The sequence below is a fragment of the Histoplasma capsulatum genome (assembly GCF_000150115.1).
Source record: "Histoplasma capsulatum G186AR genomic scaffold supercont2.2, whole genome shotgun sequence".
NCBI classification, from domain to species: Eukaryota; Fungi; Ascomycota; class Eurotiomycetes; order Onygenales; family Ajellomycetaceae; genus Histoplasma; species Histoplasma capsulatum.
The window spans coordinates 1021513-1034956 of record NW_025544802.1 but is presented as its reverse complement, the minus strand read 5'-3'; the positions used below and the strand labels follow the sequence as shown (position 1 = coordinate 1034956).

Here is a 13444-nt window from a genome sequence, read left to right as displayed (position 1 = left end):
ATTGGGTGGTTTGGTCTATTTGTTCTTTTCTTTTCTTTTTTCTTTTTAATAAGCCCTGGTTCTGGTTCTGATTTCGAAATTGGATACTTTGCGATATTTTGGTTTTCTCCCTATATTCTTTTCTTGACGTTACTGACATACTGCTTGCTAACTGTATTGTGTTTGGCTCCTCAAAAAAAATATCGTTTTGGCTTCTTTTTTTTTTTTTTTTGGTGGCCGTGTTATGCTTTATGAATCCCTCCCCACCTTTTTGTGAGTGTGTGTGAGAGAGATAGTGTGTGTTTGCCTTACACTCGATGAAAGACGTCCGTCCTTGTTGGGTATCTTTTCACTGATCAACAGATCAGTGGGATCATCATGGATATTTGATATCCGTTTGTTATCTATCTACCTATTATCCGTATATATGTACCGTACGTATGTATATGTATGAAATTATTGCATCTTTAGCTGATGTCTATATATTATACAATATTGTACACAAACAAGCATCAAGCATAAATATATATCCACAGCCATGGCCATATTATTTTTTCGTTCCTTTAGTTATTTTGGCCTGCAGAATTTGAGAATTTGGAGGCTGTATGTAGGAGAACGGGCTTATGTTAACGTCAGTTTTGTCTCCCTCCATCAAAGCAACTGCTACATCACCAGTCCTTAAAACAACCTCACTCACTCACTCTCTCTCTCAATATATATTCCATTCAGCATCCTAACTACCCTTTACTGCTTCCTGGCACGCACACTTCGCACGAACTCAAGATAGCAAACTTTCTATATTGCATTCGAAACTCACTTTCAGCCCGGGTGTGAAGCAAAAACAGAAAAATAAATAAATAGGTTCAAATTGAAATGTAAAGAGCGGGGGGGAAAAAAAAAAAGAAAGAAAGTCAAAGCCAATCAAAAAACATCCTGGTTGATATAAATAACAAATAACATATTGATGTCAAGACCACTGGCCGACTCAATGTCCGCAAAACCAAAACTCCAAGAATAATAATCAAAAGACAAATCCGAACAGAGAAGAGGGCGAACATCTCACATATTTGCCTCCGTCCTTATACAGTGCCAGGCCATAAGTATTGGTTGCTATCTGCAAAACCCCACTACAATCACAGTAACCCCCCTTTTTTGTGGCAAAGAAAAGAAAGTGGGGGGGGGGGGGGTTGCCATACACACATATGTATCAACTTTTTCTCTTTCTCCAAACGAGATTTTCCCTCAGATCTCCTGTACATCCAGGCCCCAGATTTCCCAGTGCTTAAGCACCTCCCACCCCACCCGCTTAACCCGCCGGCGGTAAAGTACATCTCCTCCCCCAGATAGCCCCTTGAAGTTTATGCACTGTATTACGTCCGTCATGGTATCGTTAGACTTACACATGGGTCTGTCTCCGCAAGGGAAAGTAAGAGTGTGGCCGAATTGAGATGGAGGTGGAGGTTGTTGTATGGGAGGTTGTGTTAGGGGTGGTTTGGCCGAGATGGGAGGAGGGTTAGGGCTGTGGCCTGGGACCTGGGCTTGGGGTTCGGTGGAGAGGCTGGTGGCTGTTGTTGTCGTTGTGGAGACGGAGGAAGCTCTGGATGGGGAGGGTGGGATTTGCTGATTGGGGTTTGTTGTCGAGGTTGAGGTGGTTGGGGGTGAAGGGGATGAGAGCGTATTTTGGTGGTTATTAGGGTTAGGAACGGGGCTGTGGTCGTTAATGCTACTATCGCCATTGAGATCGCTACTGTATGATCGCCGTTTCCGCTTTCCTCGCGGGGAAAAAGTAGTCGGCCATGCGTTCAATGATGCCTGCCGGTGTCGCAGAATGGATTCTGGAATCGCAAATCTCACCTCCACCAATTGATCGTCCGAAAGATCGTCTGGCGCAGAATGATATTTCAATGCAATTGCATTTTCGTCTCTCAAGAGGGATGCTTGGGTGGCCTTGGATGCAGGAATTGTATATAGTGCACCCAACTCCCACGCTTTCCAACCAAGTCCGATTATCTTTAGTGTTCCAAAAATCTCCATGTCCGCGAGCGACACGCCCATTACTTCATTGTGGATGCAATCGTCCATATCAACCACTTCAGCGATTGAGCGCGCATTAATTTCTGGAGGCTGTCGTCCATTGGTGTTAACAGCGGCATTCGGAGGTGATAAATGGGCATCATTTGGGTCCGAGGCGGAATAAGGAGTGGGGATAAGCAATCGAAGAGCAACCAGTTTTCGCAAAAATGGGAGGAGCAAGCTGAGAGTCTCCATGCTGGTCATCTCGGTTGCTAGAGCAAGTTGTTCTAACTGCGGACATGCGCGCACCAGTCGTGCAATTAGGTGTGGAGGTAGAGTCCATCGGGAAGGGAGGAGAAGGTGCCGGAGCGTGGACCCAAGACCGGATGTTATTACTTGAAAAAGTGGGTCACGGACGTAGAGTGGAAAATTCAATACCGTCGGCGATGACTGGGGTATGAAGTTGTCGTAATTGGAGATAGAGCTTGGGGTCCCGTCGTTAGCTGAGACTGATCTCCTCCGTCCTGCAGGTGAAGAATCCGGCGTCAGAATCGTGGATGACTCTAAGGAAAAGTGTTTAGGACTGTTGCGGTAATCTCCTGGGCTTCGGATGCCAGTCACTAAATAAAACTTTTCCAATCCTTCGAGATTGCCTAATACCTCGCAACTTCGTTTGTCCAGACGGTCAAATCGCATGGACTTTAAATTCAGCTCCCAAGTCGGCATCGGCCAGCTATTTTCCACGAAGGACATAGTATCAAAAGGCGCAGTAAATACAGTAAGGTCTTCTAGCCCAGAATAGTCAATGCCAGACATGATTTCCTCTCTATGGAGTGAGTATAAGTTTTGGAATGCAACCTTTTTGAGCTTCACTGGCGATTTGGCCGCAATGCACTTGCGAAAATAGTCAGTGAGATTGACGCTCGCCTCCTGCGCTTCCTGCATCCGGGGGGACCAGTGTAGCCTCAACTCTCGTAATTTTTTGCTCTGATATAGCAAAGTAGATAGGTCATCCGGGTAGCAAAGGGGATCAATATCCGTGATTTTAAGCGCGCGTAGATGCGGCATCGCTGGAATAACAATAGTTGGCCGAGGATGCCGACCCGATGGGAATCGTACTGTTAAAGACTTCAGCCTGGGCAGCTGGGCAAGCCCCTGATACACCGTCTGCAACATTTTTGTATTGAGCTCCCAGCTATTTTTCCGCACCAGAAACAAAATATGTCAATCGCAATCAGCATATCTACGTCTTCTGCTTCTCATATTGAGGTTCATCGGCGGGAGAACTCCATCCATACCTGACAGATTCTAACCCAGGCATCTTATCCACCGCCGCCCTCACCACGATATTCAGCATCATTGACGAATCCGGCACCCTCCCGACTCTCGCATGTTCCTCCAGCTCATTCTCCCTCCACTCACCCCGCAGCGTCAGAGACCGAACTAACCCACCCACATTTCGGGTCACCACCGCATTGAGGGCCATGGAAAATGGGCTACCACTGCCGCATCCTTCCACAAATTCGTCGCGGTATCGGAATTTATCGTACGATGTGAGCGTAAGGTCTTTGTAGAGCTGTGGGAGAGCCATATAGTTCAACACCCGACATGTACGGCAAAGGCGAGCGAGGTCTGCAACATTGTCCAACTGCAGGGAGAGGAGGAAGATTTCAGGGTTAGTATACAAGGTGTCTCGAGATCGAAAAGAGAGGAAGGAGATATTGCAAATGAAAAACAACACCAATAGACACTTACATGCGCCACAAGCACAGCGATAATGTTCAAAGGCAGGGTCAAGAGCCCGGGTCGCTGGCCGGCAAGGGCAAGATCAACACCAGCTGTTGCAAACATGTTCGTGTTGACGTTTGACATTTTTTTTTCTGTTAACGGGTTTCATGGACGTAAGATGCGGACGGCCGGGGGGACGGATTGCATGTACCAAGCCCCGTCGCTTCATTCACAGTAGGAGAGGGTCATGGAAATGGTTGTTGTCGTGGTGGTTCCTGGATTGACGAATTTGCATGTCCCGGATTTTTGCGGTGGTCAGGTTAGGTATAAAAGGCAGCAAGAGATGACGAGGGACAAAGCTGGAGGCCATCACTTGACAAGGATCGCGTCAAGCTAGAACATCGTCCTAATTTTTGTTTGAGAAAAAACAGAGGCACTAAAGAGGACCTCTTTAACTTTAAGTCTATTTCTAGCGGTAAAGCGGAAAAAAGAAAAAATCAAAAAATCAAAAAAACATATATAGAATGAGGTCAAAAGAGATATAACCAAGGTAGATAAGTAAATAAATACATGTCAAGTGTAAACCCAATTTCCCAGGAAATGTAATGATAAAATAACATGTTTCTATCCAAAAATGCGCAAAGCCCAGCCCGCGATCCCCCAAACCTGAAAGAGAAAAAGAAAGAAAACACTTCATCGCATATATACAATCCAATGGTGTCCTAATGATTTTGCCCGCCTAGAAGTCCAACCCCCAAACCCAAAACTTCAGAAAAAAAGAAAAAAGGAAAGGAAGGAAGAAAACTCCGCGCTAAATGTGCAAAGGGAGGCAAATCCTATGATTGCAAAGAAAAGTTTCCCAAATCGTCAGAAGTAGTAAACCAGGAGGTGGAAAATTCAAGCCGCTGGCCACGGAGTGAAGCCCGCATGCTTTTTCTTTTTGATTTGTTTGATATCCCCAAAAATTCCATGGGCGGAACAGTGTCAATTCCCGTGCTGTGCCCCAAGATCCGAATCGGTGAGATGTCGAGGGTTATCTCGATCGTGGAGAGGGTGTAAAAAGGAAATATGTCGACTATGAGCAGTCGGGCTTCCCGAAGATGACGACTGGGGCACTGGCTCCGTCGAGTTAGTAGTTGTATGAGGATATCTTTCACCGTCTGGTGATATCTCAATAGCAGGGGACGTGGAGTCGGAACCATTCCCATCATCAAAGGACGAAGACGACGACTGCTCACGGACAACCTGAATAATTGCGTGTTCCTCTTCTATCAATATGGGCACTTCAGATGTAGGAGAAATTCGCCGTCCTAGCCCGCCACCCCAGTAGTGTGGGTGAATTGAGGTATCCGACCGATGGCCTTGTGCAGAAGATGTCGAGTTGGGAGAAACGGGGTGTATCGGGATGGGCGATGACAATGTGGCTTCGGATGCCAACGTAGCGGCGGACGTACGAAGCTCATTCGAATCTCCAACATGAACTGTATCTGTCTGCTTTCTGGGGCGAGGCGAAGCGCCATCTCCCACGAATGGCCTTTCCAGCGATTCGTTTCTTCGCTCACCAGCCTGCGATGATGGCTCTACAACAGGGAGTGGCCAGGTCCTTGATGATCGTGACGGTGGTGGAATTACCATCACTGGGAGGTCAGAGTTGCTTCTTATATCGCGCTGGTCTTGGGTCGATGTGTCCTGTTCTCCATCGTCCCTGCTGGGTGACTGGCCCCTGGGCGCGCTCCTGGGTGCAGGGATGACGGTGACGGGTAGAGGTGCTTCAGGATCCGTCTCGCGCGACAATTTACCTTTGTCCCAAGGGCGGTAGGTAAAAATTGTGTCAAGCTTTGATTTGAAATTCCACGTTTTGTCATTCGTACCATCGCCGTTTGCGGTCTCAGATCCTGATTGCAAAGTGTGTGTCACTTTTGCCTGAGCTGTTGCTACTTGTGTTGGTGGAGAGCCGCGTCGTTTCTTAAAAGGATTATTTAGCACTATCCACCCGAGCCCTGAGTTCATTACTGGTATTGGCGGAGAATGGCTGCAGAAATCTCTGCTAATAGTAGATTGTGGGTGAGTAGGGGCCGGAAACTCCTTTGGAATTTCTTCATCTGGCGCCCGTTCCATTCCGTCTGAAGTGACGCTGCCAACGGAATGGTAGCGGACTCGATATACTGTGCTTGCAGCACTAACGGTGTCTGTTCGGCTGACAGGGGTTGTTGTATTTGGGGGGGGCGTGGAATTGACATCATCGCCGCCATTAGTAGACGTGCCGTTTGCCGCTGGAGTTGTTGTAGTCGTTGTCTTCCTGGTTTTTCTCCGGGCTTGAGGTAAGCGGCTCTGGAATGTGACTCGCGTCTTCAAGGGTCGATGAGTTAGACCTATGACGCCGCCCCAGCCTGAACCAGAACCTTCATTTCCTCCGCCATCATATTTATCGTTATGTGAGCCAGGCCAATCGACCTCCTGGGATGGAGTAACCTCCAGCATTTCGTCGCCGTCAAATATCTCTCGTCCGAGAATCCCATCTTTCCTTTCGTCTCTTTCCAGCGCCTCTATGCGTTCGACCCATTCCCAAACCACCACACTCGCTGCGGCGGCTCCAACCCAGCGAATATACTCACCCCAGCCGGCAACGTTAGGTTTCGAAAGATCTAATACAAAAAATACAATGGGGATAACAACTGAAACGAGAGACAACAAGGCCACCAGGCAAATGTTGCGCATTTTGGGATGGAAGAAGGCAAAGCGATGTTTAGAAAGGCAATAGAAAATAACCCAGGCAGCGTATAATAAGCTCAAAGATAGCTCAAACAAGTAGTTGAGAGCTGGTATGGCCTCAACAATATTCCTCGGTCGACTTGGGTTCAGTGATCGGCTGATGAAACTGTTGAGGATGCTGAATATTACATCCAGCACTATTAATGCAAAACCCGTCCATTTTATGATTACTTTCTCCTTGTGGCGTGGAAACAAGCGAATCAAAGTCTGGACCTGTGCCAGCCAAAGAAAAGTGCTCGAAATAACGCGGACAACACGAATCTCCACACCACCTATAACTTCGGCTGTTAGTGCGCTCGAGTCCATGTATCCGCGGTCATATTGCTCTTTGGCGACACGGAAAGAGTCTGCTGTTGCGATACTGAGGGATATCGCAGTGGTGGTGGCAGCGACTTTCTGTAGCCACGGCCGGCCACCAATCCCTATGACGGACGAGCTTCCATACGAGCCACCTAACCGCCCACGTCGGCCCAGGAAGCTCCCACCACCTCGACCACCAACGAAGAAAGTGCGCGGGGTAATGAACAGGATGATGACAAGGAGATAACTGATAACTGTGGCCGTGGCGATGACGTACATCTGCGGAGAAGTGGATGCGTAGAAGGGTTCATCTATGTCTGCAATTGAGGTTGGATTGTCGACGTCGATGACTGGCACATTTGTGCACGCCGGTCTGAAGATAGCATTTTCTGCTAACGTAATGATGAAAGTGTCGTTGACGAGGATAGTCCCTAACACAAAAAAAAAACACCAGGAAAATTAATTCGAGAACCAAAACCATCTTTAGCTGGCGGACAGGAAAGAGATTGGTCAGCGCCGTTTTACGTACCTCCTTTGCCTAATGTGGTACCCGGGCAAACAGAATGAGAGCGGTCGGACTCATTGCGAGACAACAGCCACCCCACAAAACTCATAACGTCCAATTCCCGCAGTCCGCGGCGTTGTGTATGAATGGCATCCACATCCGGTATGCTTTGAGTGAACAAAGCAGATCAAGCGAAGGCTGAAGGGAAGTTTCAATCCGTATCCAGCAGTTTATAAAGTCCCTCAATCCCGCCTAGCACTCTGTTATATTCCAATTTCCCGTTTCCACCACAATTCCTTTATGTTAGTGATGGCGATAATGACCGTTCGCGTGCCGCTGTTCCAATGCCGTTGGGGCAGGCGGGGGGGAAGGACGTTTAAATTGACGACCAACCGCCACAACCGGGTAGGTTTTTCGCGTCCCTGGGGGAACACAGGTGCGACTTGGTGGTTTAAGCGCCAGAAAGGGCAAAGGGAAATCAGGCGTTACGTTGATGGCCACTAGAAATGAACGTCGGAGGCAGTGGAACTATCGCGGCGAGCCGAAACGAAATAGATCGTCCGTGAGGGGAAACGGACAAGAAGTAAAACATAAAACATTTGCAGTTTGTAGGATGGGTGCGTGTTCCCCGTCTATCCTTTGTGTTATTTGCAACCGCCCTCTCTATTTCAAGAGCACTTGAAGTAGACAACAGAGGGGTTGTCCTGTCTGTGGTCTGAGTCCGGACGAGAGTTCTTGATGTCCGTTGATACTCTAGTCCCGAATAGGCAGTTGTGGATCCGGCAGTCGCCCGAGTTTAGTCAGCGCCAAGAATGCCTAAGTTATGTGGGTGTCACTGCTAAATTTTCCTTACAGCCAATAAAATTCCTTCAAAAGGTCCCTGGGTGGATCCTGCGGTGATTTAAGGTTTACAAAGCTTATAACGCCAAGACATGGGAGCTCTTGGCAGTCCTCCACCTAGCTGCTGATAGCCGCAAGGGTCTGGCCATTTCAAATCAAATTGGAGGAGTGTACTGCCAAATACAGTGGGCATTGTACGCAGTAGTTTTTGATCATAACGGTGACAGCGGCCAAGTCCAAAAATATCTTAATAGGCAAAACTAATATACATATTTTCCCTGTAGCTCAGGACACGGAGCGAGGGCAAGATGTATAGCAGCTGTATTAATAGAACAGGGGAAGAATCCATTGGAAAATGAAGCGGGGCCTGGGCTCATGCTGGAGTACATTTAAGAAAAAGAAATTGGCCGGATATCTTCCGTTCCCTTACAGGGGTTGGCAAGAATAGTAAATCCACCAAATACGCAATGCAGTAAATATTCCTGGTCCAACGGGTACTTTGACTCCAATGAGCTGATAAACCATGTTCTTGGGGGTGATATAGTTAAGAAAAAAGAGACAGAAGTCGGTGATTGTAAAGGGTTGAAATATATAAAAGGGAACGCAGATGACGAAGGCGAAAATGGAACAAAATATCCTTCAATATGGGCAAGTGATTAAAACTCGACCCAACGAGGAGCTAAACATGGATCATAAAATATTGAGAGGAACAAAGGTTTGAAAGTAACACATTAATAAAAATGAGTTAACGTTGACAAGTTCCGAGAGTGGTTCCAAGCTGGAAGAAAGGGGCATCTGATGGTGTTCAATAAATCCAATTCGAATTCGTTCAATCATATAGAGTCAGTATAGTAGCAATTTATGTAGCGCAAATATTAAGGAAAGTTGGCAATATACATCGGATGATGTTCCGGAGTATGGAGATCCTGGACGAAGGGAGTAAACCACAAAAAAGAGCTGGGCGTTATGTAACATTTTATTTCGTTTCTTATAAGCTGGTATCGATCGGGCCTTGAATAGACAAAAATGGAACCTCGCAAATTCTCGGCGGCGGCTTTTGTATGATGAGCATTCTTTAGCTCGAAGATCAATTCCAAGAGGCCACAAAAGGAGGAGGAAGTGCATCACCGTAGTGGTGGACTGAAAGTCATATGGCTGGGCGGAAGGTATGGGGTTGACACAGTCTGTCGGGCGCCCTCTTCTCGAGTTTTTATCTCTTTCTCGTCCTGGATGAGGGTGCAGCATGTGCAACATGTCGCTCGAACGCAATCTGAGGGAATGCTGCCAGGTATACCGTACGCACGACGTGTGCGGGAATGCTGAATTGTTGCTAATAGCCCTGTTTGGTGTCTCTGTTCAGTCTATAGATTCGCTGCGCAAACGGAAAGAAGGGTCAAGGGCGGGGGAAGGGTGGAAAGAAGGCAAGGGGTAGTGAGACGTTATAAAGGAGCGACTGCACTGAAAGCGCAAAGTAGAGCAAATACATACATTGACACCCGCAAAAAAGAGCCATCACTGTACAGGACGCATTGCATGTTTCATAACCCAATAAATTAGTAGGATCCTTCCGCTCAGATTTTCTGTTTAATCGGTAAGTTGTTCGACCATATAGAATACACGGACAAAAGAGTCCCAAACAGCAGGTGCCAATATCCGAGCAGTCGCACAGCCCATGGTTCCACGTATCTCCTTGCAATCGTTGATTTGGATGTGCCACCTGGCCAGGAAAATGGCTCAAATGGTGAGTGTCAGGTATAGTAATTGGGGTCATGTAAGCAGGTTTGATGGCTTGAGGTTTGTATTTGGTGGGAGGAGTGTGTGATTCTAGTGGGTTACTGTCGGGCACGATAGCCAGGATCTTTTCCCGCCGTTCTTGTTCCTGTGCGGCTGAAGGGGCCTTGTTTGCGAATTGGTCGTGAGAAGGTGGGATGGCTATCCTGGGGGGTGACTGGGGAAACGGAGATAGTTTTGAGTCGTGTGGTGCATTTGTGGTATTCTCTGTTGGACTATCTGCGTATGGAGCAAACTGAGCAGGGTGTTCTGATAATGGCGGAGCGTTTTGTGGGTGATGGTGGAGGGACATAGATTTCTCAGAAGCATCTTGATGCATGATCGTCGGCATATAAGAGGATGGACGAGGATGAGAGTAGTGATCGAGAGGCGGCGGAGGCGGAGGCTCTGCCGCATTCGCAGGCAGCGAGGGATGTCTCTGCTGTTTGTTCTGTTGAGGAAATGTCGGCGCATGGAGCTCTGCTGGTGTGTTTAGGTACGAATACCTGTTGCGGGCGTTCTGAGGTTCATAGTTATTATCTTCAATAAGAACCTGCACTTGCGGCCTCATGCTGTACGGTGCTGCTCTCAAGCAAAATGACAACACAAAAGAACAAGAATATGTTCACCAGTGACCGACACCTGGAGCCAGAGGCTCAGCAGTATTCGCTGAACTCGCTGTTGCACTGGGGATACTCCAGGATATATACAGGCCTTCAAGTGCAAGGGCAGGGGGGATTTTCAGCGCTTCGCGATACAGGGGTGAAACACGGTTGTATACATAGTCGGATCTCGATATCTGCAACCCTGTGGTGATTGCGAATGATGGAAAGGCTGATCAAGAGTAAGAACAAATTGTCGAGCAGAAGCTCCAACAACTGCCTCGACCTCGAATAAAGTGGATAGATAAACGATTGACAGGGATCAACAGCCTTCTGCACCAAGGACGAGGCTATGTATGTCCGATCGCTTGTCCGTGATGGGGCTAAGTTAAAAATAAAGCAACCTCTGCAGGAGGAAAGAAAAACACGAGGAAACATAAACGAAGGAGATATGGAACTCAAACAGAAACGAATTCAAGAAGCAATGATTAGGCTCCTCTCTCCTCTGCCACTTCTCCACGCCATCTGATTCATTTCAAAAAACTCTCACCTTGCGCCAACGGCTCGTTGGCCTATGGCGCTATCTTGGCTACGCCAGACAAGTCTTGCAGGCAAGGTCCCCCGCCAGTTGACGGCTTCTTGCCCAGCCGCCCCGGGGACTATCCCCTTGCTGCATGGCACCCCCGGTCGCCGAGAGATTCCTGAGCGGCCCTTGACGAATCAGCACCCTACAAGCCATCTGTTGGTTATGTAGGGTGGCCGCGAGTGGCCACAGCAGTCAATAAAACGGCGACGTCTCAGCCAGTCGACCGTCTTTGGTTGGGTCTCCTTGTCCTCATAGTTCGGTACGTCCAGTTAGGATGTGACGAGGTTTCTGTGCCTCATAAATTGGGAGGGATGTTGTGCGATGGTCACTTTGAACAGATACCTCATGTGGCTAGCAAGCAAATATCAAGGTGAAGAGATGCAACACGCAAATATAGCGACGTTGCATGAATATCTCCCTCCCTAGAAGACTGAAATCACTAAGTGAGCGCACTGACGATAACATTCTGAGGATGCGAGTAAGTTAAGGCAAGGCCATCCAGCATTGTTTCGGGTTTCAATCAACCATTTCCATCAGGAGCTCAAACGATTGCTACCTAACAGGGAGTTATGTTCCATGCTTGCCGCTCATGTGCTGAAAGACATTGTTGGCGTCTTGTTATGACAAGTTACATCCGCAAAACCTGCTGATTCTTGTTACCTGCTTGCCAAGTGGCAAAGATGCAATCGATCACCAGCAAGCAACCAAAGGCCCAACTGTGCGAATGCTGAAATGGAGTGCATATTGCCAACATACGCAGTAGACGGAATAATCTTCTGAGACATGGCCCCTGATCTTCACGGACACTGGCGGGGAAGTTATCTGCGGCAGTCATTAAACCTCTCTAGTAGGTGAAGAGAAAATACCAAGTGACCCCTCATCACAAATGATTTGCACGAAGACTCTGAGGAGGGTGGGTGATGAAGTCAGAACTAACGCAGAAGCTTTCACCAACCGACTTTGAGGGTCCAATGCTTTTTGTTTTGTTCCATGGATATCCATGTCGACATCGGGAGAGTCACAACTGTTCATCTCTCCGCAAGTGCTTGAGACTTGGTCGTTGATTTGCACTTTTAAAAATCAAGAATATTATATCCACACCTGTTTGAGTATGTGACAGTCTCCCTTTCCCTTGCAGAATATCTGGGATGTCTACTGACTTCCTTGTCTACCCTCCATCAGGGTATCTCACTGTCTCTTTTCTGCTGAAAACCACTCGTAGTATTTAGTAGCTTATAGGCTTCATGCTTAAGTGTCTTCGTGGTGCAAAAAGCCCTGGAATTTCGATATCTTTACCACTCATATGTGGCAATTGCCTAGACGTTATATAGTAGCTATTAGGGATTTAAGAACCTGACAGCCCTGCGACGTTTGTGAATGATAGAATGCTCAGAGCCCTACAATGGTAACACTCAAGGGCCAAGAGGGCGAACTCCAAGAGGCCAATGTAAGTGTCTAAGCTCTGTGTACTAGATATTGCGAAGATCGCATTCCCAGTCATTCATACGATAGAAATCAGTTAACTACCTCCAGTATGTAAGATGGGGGCGCGGCCAATCAAGGTGCCTCTATTTCAATACTGTTTTAAGCCATTTCTGAACATCCATGAATGCGATGCCAACCTTACACTTGGATGAGCAAGCTCGATGTTACGGCAGCCTATAGTGACAAATGTGTCAAATGGGTTTTTTATACTAGTGTTACAATGTACACACACCTATCATATTCATTCTATTTGTAATTGAATAGGGCTTATTGATTGTTAGAAAGCAATGCATTGCTAGATATCATCTTCAATATATATCATCACTGTGATAAGATAACACTATAATCACTAGATTATCCAAAGTGAAAAGCCAACATAACCATTTGTTAAATGGTTGTGCTCATAGTGATATATATACCCATGGGTGTGGTGGTGTGGCCCGGCCCACAGTGGGTGTGGCCACTGAACCAACCACTGAGACACTGCGACTGCCAGCTGCATCACTAGATATCATTGCTAGATATTATTGCTAGATATTATCGCTAGATATTATCACTAGATATTATCGCTAGATATTATCGCAAGATATCATTACTAGATATTATCACTAGATATTATCGCTAGATATTATTGCTAGATATCATCGCTAGATATTATCGCAAGATATCATTGCTAGATATTATTGCTAGATATCATCGCTAGATATCATTACTAGATATTATCACTAGATATTATCGCTAGATATTATCGCAAGATATCATTGCTAGATATTATTGCTAGGTATCATTGCTAGATATTATCACTAGATATTATTGCTAGATATTATCGCAAGATATCATTACTAGATATTATCGCTAGATATC

At 46.9% G+C, this 13444-nt stretch overlaps 3 protein-coding genes across 3 annotated transcripts; all 3 read right to left on the bottom strand.

Annotated features, from left to right (window-relative positions):
* Nucleotides 1-681: 681 nt before the first annotated feature.
* Nucleotides 682-4037, bottom strand: HCBG_01562 (uncharacterized protein; the record flags this gene model as incomplete). Its single annotated transcript, XM_045428611.1, has 3 exons — nucleotides 682-3187; nucleotides 3291-3640; nucleotides 3748-4037. The coding sequence occupies 3 exons, from the start codon at nucleotides 3862-3864 to the stop codon at nucleotides 1222-1224; spliced, it is 2433 nt and encodes an 810-aa protein (XP_045290397.1).
* Nucleotides 4038-4256: 219 nt separating this feature from the next.
* HCBG_01561 (pH-response regulator protein palH/RIM21) lies at nucleotides 4257-7406 on the bottom strand (the record flags this gene model as incomplete). The annotated part of the gene is made up of 2 exons (XM_045428610.1): nucleotides 4257-7223; nucleotides 7322-7406. 2 exons carry the CDS (start codon nucleotides 7404-7406, stop codon nucleotides 4705-4707), a joined length of 2604 nt encoding a protein of 867 aa, XP_045290396.1.
* A 1855-nt stretch (nucleotides 7407-9261) lies between these two features.
* On the bottom strand, nucleotides 9262-10478 carry HCBG_01560 (DUF614 domain-containing protein; the record flags this gene model as incomplete). Its single annotated transcript, XM_045428609.1, has 2 exons — nucleotides 9262-9476; nucleotides 9761-10478. 2 exons carry the CDS (start codon nucleotides 10476-10478, stop codon nucleotides 9262-9264), a joined length of 933 nt encoding a protein of 310 aa, XP_045290395.1.
* Nucleotides 10479-13444: the final 2966 nt, after the last annotated feature.